General features: G+C 34.5%; 1 protein-coding gene across 3 annotated transcripts; it reads right to left on the bottom strand.

Moving 5' to 3' along the window:
* On the bottom strand, positions 1-8,351 carry PCLAF (PCNA clamp associated factor). Of its 3 annotated transcripts, none has more exons than XM_039865329.1 (4): positions 8,164-8,343; positions 7,774-7,854; positions 5,699-5,861; positions 1-1,308 (listed from the first exon to the last, which is right to left on the bottom strand). In XM_039865329.1, the coding sequence occupies exons 1-4, from the start codon at positions 8,207-8,209 to the stop codon at positions 1,263-1,265; spliced, it is 336 nt and encodes a 111-aa protein (XP_039721263.1). In that variant the 5' UTR covers positions 8,210-8,343; the 3' UTR covers positions 1-1,262. The 3 variants fall into 3 exon arrangements, with proteins under 3 accessions (XP_039721263.1, XP_039721264.1, XP_039721262.1); XM_039865328.1 differs by lacking the exon at positions 1-1,308 and adding an exon at positions 3,058-4,727; XM_039865330.1 differs by lacking the exon at positions 5,699-5,861 and having other exon boundaries at positions 8,164-8,351.
* Positions 8,352-8,875: the final 524 nt, after the last annotated feature.

Below are 8,875 nucleotides of genomic sequence, written 5' to 3'. Positions count from 1 at the left end.
TCAGTTTTCAGACACATCAAAACTTGGCTTTAATAGTGTTCATTTGAGCTACTCCTTAATAAGAAGCCTAATTATCAAGGAAGTACTTAGAATAAAAATTCTACTTGCACTTCAGTAACATTCCATTTAATAGTTACCTCTAAAAGACAAAACAAAAAATATAATCTACAGTCATCAGGGTGCAGTTTGAAAGTTGATATAATCAGGTCAATGCACTGATCTGTATTTGGAAGTAATAAAATAGAAGTATCTAGTAGAATATAATCTTAGGAAGCACACAAATGGATATAGTCTATTGTGAAAACAAGTATTCATTTATTAAAAACAAACTTCAGAAAAACCTGCCTGTTAAAACATGACTAGTTTTGACAACAGATGTCAGTGAGCAAAAAATGTGATGAGGAAGCAAGAATTCCTGTTACTAAGTATTACTATACCCACCTCTTCAATTATACTTCTGCCCTGGTTATCTTGAAAAATATAATGGTAGCTCTAAGGACTTTAGACATAGCTCTAGGAATGGCATGATTTGCTTTTCATGTTTTGTTGATTTCCAAATTTAAACGTATAGGCCCAGAGGTAATATTTTATGATACCAAATCAAATGCATAGTCCTTTTTTAATGGAGTCTATGAATTCTTCCTGCTTGATTCTTTGTAAGTATTGTATCTTTTTTTGTTGTTGTTAGAAGCTTTATCGACCATTTAAAATAAACCCTCAGGAGCAAATTGCCTTATATTTTTCTAAGACAGCCATCCAAATTTTTTCAACATTGCATTTTTACCCCCCTTCTTAAAAAGGATGTAGGTTCAGTTTAATTAATACTGATTTTTTTTTAATATGCAGAAGTCTAACTTTGCTTTTTAAAGCAAAATACAAGAACAAAAATATGGCATCATTCCAAAACTCTAGTGCCAATAAAAATGGCAGCAGTACAAAGATCCAAGCAAATCTCAAATACAGCAGATTTGTAATTAGAACATCACACAATGATTTGTTTTTAGCAAGAACAAGAAGTTTAACAACAGGTAAAAGAAACCAAATACCACATTATATTGAATACTAAGGTAAATAACCATGATTAATCTTACAAACTCTCTAATATCATAACTACTTGCTTTTGCATAACTATATGTAACCCTCATTTTTTAAATTAAATTCCTATTCAACAAAGTTAATTGGAACAAATACATTTATGCAAATTTACATCCTAGGATACCAGAATAAACAGGAGACATTAGTCAAAGATGAATAAAAAAGTTCTATTCTTTTTCATCATCTGTGTGATCAGGTGGCAAAGGACATACTCTGTAGAAAGATCAGAGAATAACAGTCAATATAAACTTTTTTAAAAACAAAGTTACAAACATAGGAACATTAATTAACAGTGCAGTAGGTCTGGTCAAATGACTAGAAATGAAAGAAAATTAAACTCCATTAATTGACAAACACCTATAAATTTCAAGTACTAGAACAATAAATTTTTTAACAATTTATTTTGCCTGTTAATTTGCTGAATTAGTGTTTCTCCATTAGAATATGTTACCATTTTTATTAAAAAGGGACTCTATTTCTATAGTATCGTCTTTCAACATATTAAGTGGATGATAAAAGAGGAATATGATCTTTTGGCAAGAACTTTGTGATAAATAAAAGCAAAAAAAATTAATAATCCACTAGAGCAGAGAAAAGAGCAAGTTGTCATATTTGATTGTATACCCTTTTGAACCTTATGAATGTATTACCTAATTTAAAAAAAATAAATTGTTTAAGCTGGCACATGGTTGTAACTTTTGAAAAATAATTTATATTATCCCAAAGCCATTTGTACACATTATACTCTTTATAGAGAAAAAGTCAATTAAAAACTTAATCATAAATCAGAATTTTTTTTTAGAACTACTAAAAATTTGTGAGATCTATTCTAAAAGAATCAGTTTTCAAATTAGGTCCAGTAAGCCTGAATGGTCATACAGCTAGGTAGTCAAAGAAGGAAGCTAAAACGAAGGTATTATTACTTGGTATGAGATTATCATTGACTCACAAATTAGATTACTGAGAAGTCTTCATTGTATTTTCCTGGAATTTAAATCAAGTTAACAAATGAACACTATCATGAACCAAACTTCCTTTTTTGCAAGGACCTGATTTACTTTAGGTATCATGGTTCTGTCCAAGGTTTTAAGTAGGTAGTCTTTCTTGATTCTGACTCTCCCCTATGCAACTGATGGAGTTTACCTTGCCTTTGTGAGAAAAATAAAGCCATAGGAGTAGCCATATTCCATTAAGAATTAGGGAGTTAACAGCAGAAGTCCTTCTGATAAACTAATAGTTTACTACTTACTATCAATAGTTAAGCTATCGATTTGCATTGCTATCAATAAAGGGGTAATTACAACTCTCCTAAACAAAGAACAATCTAAGAAAGGGGCTAAAGGAATAATATAAACTTTGTATAATATTATGGTTCAAGTTCTTTCTGAGAATATATATGTCATCTTTCTCCATATAATGGAAAGCCTGTAATACAGGTTTTATGGTTACCATGATCAATGGTATGGCCATATTTGGCTATACTACCAAATACTTTGTTTCCTTAATGGAAGTCATAAATAATTTAAAAAGATTGTAATATATTCTAGTGCTGATATTGACTATTAGCTTGTTCATATTGGAATGAGAATGAACAAGGAAAAATGGTGCCAGACAACAAGAAGGAAGTGGAAGAGACGTACAGGATCATGAAAGCAAGTCTATTAAAAGACTATCCAAAAATGTATCACTTTGGTTGATTTTTTTTGACACCAGAAATAATAATAGTGATATAGCAACAAAGTCTAAAATTTAGTTACTGCTTCAGAGTTTGACTTTCCTTTTAAATATCTCATAAGAGAGTAAGCCCTCGATAACCATTTACTAAATGACCTTATGAACAGTATAGAATTCTTAAAATTTTATATGCATAAACATCATTTTATACATCACTTTGTTTTAATTGTTTTTTCAGCCATTTATTTTATCTAGCTTGTGTTCAATGCAAATCAATTTCAAACAATATACAATCCAAAACAGATGTAATATTCAGATATGAAGCAAAAGGGAGTGTTCATTTACACACATAGCTCTCACATAACTTAAGATCTGTTGGATCTAGTTTTTCCTTACAGGTTTCTAAGATGGCAAATACTAGTTTAAGACTTATTAAGAGTACTATGGCCATGCTGGATACTGTAACATCTAAGCATCAGTGTGTGAACATGTGAACCAAAGATTTCATCTAAAAAGGTTTCCGTATGTTAAAGCAGCAGGAAATGTTTTAATTTCCAGAATCAAGTTCACTTAGGTTTAGGACTAGATTCTAACTATCTAAAAACATTCACTGATATACAGAGTGTTCCAAATGTAGCCATCCTGATTCATAAAGCTTTTTAAAAAAATATTTATAGAAAGAGCTCAAAAGAGTTGTGAATTTAATGCAGGTAATTTTACAGACTTCACTTCCAAAATACCTAATATACATTATTTTTGCCTCTTTCACATATTTGCCTCTTAATTTCAAGATTTGGTAAATATGCTTTCAAAACAGATAAATTTTTAAGTTGTAAAAATTATTTAACATATGCATAAATAAAAAGCAGTATTTAAGACTGATTGAAGTCAATGCACTTCTAATCTTTGGAATTAATTTAAACTATCCAAATAAGTGAATCTGATACTCTTGTTGGATGGAAATGTGTGACAGGAAATACCTGTCACTTACTCTTAATTGTATATGTAAAAGGTATTCATAGTTAGATTTGTAATGAATCCAATCCATCATGGCAATGTCAATTACCACATAAAATCAAATGCAATGTCAAATACAGAGCCCCAGAGGAAAAGGTTTCCCAGAGGACAGTGAAAACTTAATGTAAAACTTTATGTAGAGTACAGTAGCATTAAATGAAGACTGCTGAAATACATAGAGGATTTATAGTAATACCTGGTGGTTCCTTCTGAAGTACGTAGAAATAAAATCAATATATTACTTAATCATTTTGCTGCCTTCTAGATTTAATGAATCAAATTGAAAACAGAATCTTCATTCCATAGCTCATCCCGATTCTCTAGATCAAGGTGAAACTATTCTTATTTTTAAGGCAAAGTTTTAAGTATCCATACTTCTTAAGTTACTTTTAATCATCATTAATTTTCAATTTTGTCTCTCTCTTCATTCTTGTACGTGAAAGTCCAGATTTAATATTGGCATTCATTATCTACTCAAATCTTCAGATGTTCTTTAAAGCAGTCCAATATGAGACTCTCAAAACTTTCTGTTAGTAGATTAACAATTAGTAGATTTGATGAAGACTTTTTTCCTCATCACACTAGACTTCAAGATGCCATATGGATTGAGCTGTGGAATATGGGTTGGTGAACTGTGGATGTTACTCGGCCCGAGTCTCTTAAAGGTAGAGATGTAGAAGGGCAAACAAGACTACATGGAAACTGGCTGTTAAAGGCAGGACACTACTGGTTGAGATTTGTGGTGGTGGTGGCGGCGTGGACGGCAGAAGGTATGAATAAATCTGCGTAGGCAGATGCAAGGCCAGAAGCAGTAGCCCCAAACTGAGCCTGACCAGCATCCCCTTGCTCATGTTGGTCACTGCACCTTGGGTCCAGCCTGCAGCTTGGTGTCCTGGAGGATCATGGACTCTTGAATGGTACAGCAAGGTAGCTGGCAGGATCTTAAATCAGGAGGCATCATAATAGCAGTGATGTGGCACCACTCACCCACCCATGCTCACCATTGTCCACCCTCAGTCAAATAATTTGTTTTCAATACAAAATATTTTAAAGTTGTTTAGACAGCCTGGACCCTATCACTTATAAATCTATACTTTTAAAAGCGGGTTTCTATTGTCTTTTTTTCTGAGTGGCATTATTTTTTTCCCTGATTCTTAAAAGTATGTTCGTTGTTGAAAATTGATAGCAAAGAGAGTATAGAAGAGGTTTTTACCCAGAGATGATCTCTATTGCTATTTGATATATTTATGTACATGTCTTTCACACAATAAAGATTGTACTTTTGCATCCACAATTTTTGCTTAACACTCATCATAAGCATTGTCCTCATATTAAAAGCTTAAAAAGCATGAATTATCTTCTTAAAAAGTTTGCACACTAAATTCTGTGTGTAGTTTTATTCCCACCTTGTTTTAAAGTATTCTTATGGATTTATAGGGAAGTTATAGAGAAAATACACCATGGTGTTAGTTTTGGTTGTTTCTAAGTGATGGAGTTTTTCTATATTTTCTAACTTTTCTGCATTGGTTATAATATTTCTTATGGAGGCTGAACTAATAGTTTTTTTGAGGGTTGGGGTTAATGGAATCCAAGCTAGATAAACTAACATGGAAATTGCTTTTTTGCAAAAAAGACTATAGAAAACAGTAAAATTTAAAGAACAAAGACAGGAAGTTCATAGTTAATAAAATAGCATTTAATGGGCACTGATTTTCTTTAAGTGACTGGAATGAATAAAAATACTTTTCATTGATGTCTGAAAATTTTAATAAGAGAATAACACAAGTTTTAAAAACCCTGTGGTTTGTATTTTCTTATTTGCTCAAGGAGAAACTTTAAAGTTACTCAATATCCTCTTGTCTTTTATTTTCAAGAATATATTTTCTTTATATTCCAGAATATATAAACTTACTTTCTTTTTGCTTTTCCTAAGCCACTGCTTCCTGCCTCTTCAGGAATCCGATTTTCTTTTTCAGAATCTTTAGGGGACAGCCTGAAGAATTCTCCAATTCCTTTTTGCCACTTGGGAGTTGGACGCACGCAAACTGGATTCCCTCCTGCATACTTATTTTCAGCTATCAAATATAAACAAATGGAACTAAATAACTAAGAATACAATAGCCATTCCTTAAAAAGAAACTTAATTTTAACATCAAATCTAAAGGGTATTAAATAGTATTATATCCATCTTAAAATAATTAGAAAATGTGACAAAATAGAGCTGTATTCAGTCAATAGTACACTAAACAGTATTATAAAATAATGTATATCCTTTAGAATAGCATTAATGGAATTTTTACAACTGGAAAATATTTTTCATATTTTGTCTACAAGAGCTATTCAGTCTTTTGTACTGTCATACTAAAGTTTGACACACTTTTTCCTAATATAAGGTAGCACTACGTAGTATAAACTGCCAAATTTTCACTTAATAAGGTCATTTAGTTAGAGCACATATAGAAAGTTAAGCAAGTAGTGTTCAGCAAAGTGAAAGTTTCCACATAAATAGGTTCCATTTTTCAAAGAACTTGGTTCCTTTTCAGTTCATAAGGTAAATCCAATTCCTGATTATTTTAAAACAGTGATATAAAGGAAAAATTGAGGGACTATTCCTGCCCTTTTTTATAAAGTAATGATTAGAATATCAAGAGAAACAAATTATTAAGTTGCACATATATCCCTTGCTTTAGACACATGACGAACTCTAGCTGTCGTAAAGAAAACTTACAAAAGTATTTCCCTACATACTGTCTGAAGTTATATAGCTTGTACTTTTTTAAAAGTACACGTGGCCTTTAAGAAATAGTTATTCTTTGGTTCATAATTTTCCTGAAGGAACCTTATGAGAATGCTTTCATTACTAGAAAGTATACAGCAGCAACAGATATTCAGAAAGTGTATTCAGCACAGAATTCAAACCTAGCTCTGCAGACTTAGTTGTGTGACCTTTACTGAGAGGTATGTAACCCGAGCTAAAATTTCATCTTTAAAATGAGGATATTACCAATTTCATGCAATTGAATATTGATTGAAAACAGAAATATGTAAAATGCCTTAATAGGTGTGTTTCTCCAACACAAGTTCATTAAGGGCCTATTCAGTTGCGTTTGAACAGTGGGCCAGACAATGAGATGTGCTCTACTTGGAATTTAGTAATAAAGGGTACACATCAACTTTCAAAATTTTTGACCTATTTATTATTTTTTATCTAAAGAGATTGAAATAGTAAATATTTTCTAATGAAATGTTTTGAATAAGGGGACGTTTGAGTTAACTTCCCCCGTGACGAACTTAACAATGCTCCCTTGTACCTTCTTAACTAGAACTTGGGAATTTGATCTTCCTTACTGCTTAGTTTCCTACTGAAAGGAATGACACACCGGATGGCTCGGTATTTTCTCAACCTCTCCTTGCCCAGGAGCAGTGTGAAGCTATATCCCTGGTCAAGTTTTCACTACTAGGTCCCAAAGGCAGTATCAGGAACTGAAAACATACAGACACTTCACACTCAAAAAAAAAAAAAAAAAAAAAAAAAAAAAAAAAAAAAAAAAAAAAAAAAAAAAAAAAAAAGGAAGAAAAGAAAAACATGCAGAAATAAAAACAAAAACATTTACACCAAGAAGACAACATGATTATCTTCCTAATTCTTATCTAGTAAAGGGACGCTTACATAGCCTCTTACAAGAAAAAGCCATTTGTCGATCAATGTTAAAAGTAAACATGCTAGACTAGAAAAAAATAGATTCGAAGGTAAACTGTGTCCGTCCCTAACTCCAAGGCTTGAGATTCTTTTCAATGTGATCCCTACCTCTACCCTAGCTCTCCAAGTAACGGCCCCCTCATTGTAATAGAGGGCAAGGAAGAAATTCGGGCGTGAGGATCTCAGGAAAATAAATTCCACAATAGGTCAGGGGGCTCGCAGGTCGGGAGAAGTATGGTGCCAGGCCTGATCCCCTTTGGAGAAGGTTCCTCCAGGACGCTTTTTACCTTTCCTTGACGAAGGCGATGTGGAATTAGTTGCAGAGGTGGAAGAACCAAGCACCTTCCTGGGGGCTCGAGAAGCCACCACTGCGGAGAGACGCAAGGGAGAGAGTTCAGAAGGAGGCAGTAAGTTCCGACACCAAGTCTCATAGCCACGTTCTCACCACAGTCCCTACCCAACCGCTTAGGCAGGTGCGCCGCACGATGCAGAACAGCAAGATAACCCTCCCCTGTCCCCGCCGCTTCTTCCTCCTGGTTAAGGGGCCGAGCCACTGCTTCCGGCCTGGCTGGACCAGTTTGGCGCATAGAGCCGTGGGGGGAACTCAGCCTCTCTCGCCTTCGGCCAGGCTACCCGGAGCACCCCCTGCAGTCCACTACTGTGCTCGACTGCCTCACCTTTTCTGTAGGTGCCTGGGACATTGTCTGCTTTAGTCCGCACCATGTTCGAATGCGAGGAGATGAAAGCAAGCAACTGACTTTCCAGCCGAGGGTGTTTCACGGGACAAGAACCCGAAATCGAAATCTCCCGCCACAGTTTATATTGGTCTCTTTTCCGCGCGCTACGTGGACTCTCCTGGGTCGCCGCTCCCATTGGTTCCGCGCCGTCCCCCCGCAACCAATCACCAGTGTCCAGTAATGACAGCGTCGAGGCTTGGCGCAGCGCTGACGCGTCCATCAACTCGCAGAAGCTTGTGATTCGTACCCGTCCCAGGTGGGCGGTGCCGGGGCGCTTTTCTGGGGTGCCTGTGAGTGCTAAGATTTTGAACTAGGGAAATGGGCCTGCTTAGAAAATAAAACTGAGCAAGGACAGAGAATTCTACCAGTTTTTCAAAAGTTATCGCAGGGTTGTATCCATAATGATTGACTCTGGAAGTGAAACCTGAAATGAAGCGGACTTTTTCATGCAAATCAAAATAAAGAACACTTTCCTTTAACACTTCAGGAACTCTTTTTCTACAGCGTCCCTAACTAAAACACTTGTATAGATTGGGAGAAAAGGAAGCAAATATAATTTATTTACAGGGCTTTTCTACATTTTTAGGATGGTGTAAAACTAAAGAAAACACTGAGTGAATTTTATATACATAAACACACAAACAAATTTTAA

Source organism: Pteropus medius, unplaced genomic scaffold, assembly GCF_902729225.1.
Source record: "Pteropus medius unplaced genomic scaffold, Ma_sr-lr_union100, whole genome shotgun sequence".
Classification (NCBI taxonomy): Eukaryota; Metazoa; Chordata; class Mammalia; order Chiroptera; family Pteropodidae; genus Pteropus; species Pteropus medius.
Note: the sequence above shows the minus strand (reverse complement) of the source record. Positions and strands in the feature narration are given on the sequence as shown.

What these genes read in the sequence shown, in the direction of transcription:
- PCLAF (XM_039865328.1), bottom strand. Translation starts at nt 8,209, where the DNA reads ATGGTGCGGACTAAAGCAGACAATGTCCCAGGCACCTACAGAAAAG. An exon ending in CCCAGGCACCTACAGAAAAG is followed by an intron (nt 7,855 to 8,163) that starts GTGAGGCAGTCG and finishes GTCTCTCCGCAG; the next exon opens with TGGTGGCTTCTCGAGCCCCC. An exon ending in TTAGGAAAAGCAAAAAGAAA is followed by an intron (nt 4,728 to 5,698) that starts GTAAGTTTATAT and finishes TCCTGATTTAAG; the next exon opens with ATCCTGCCAGCTACCTTGCT.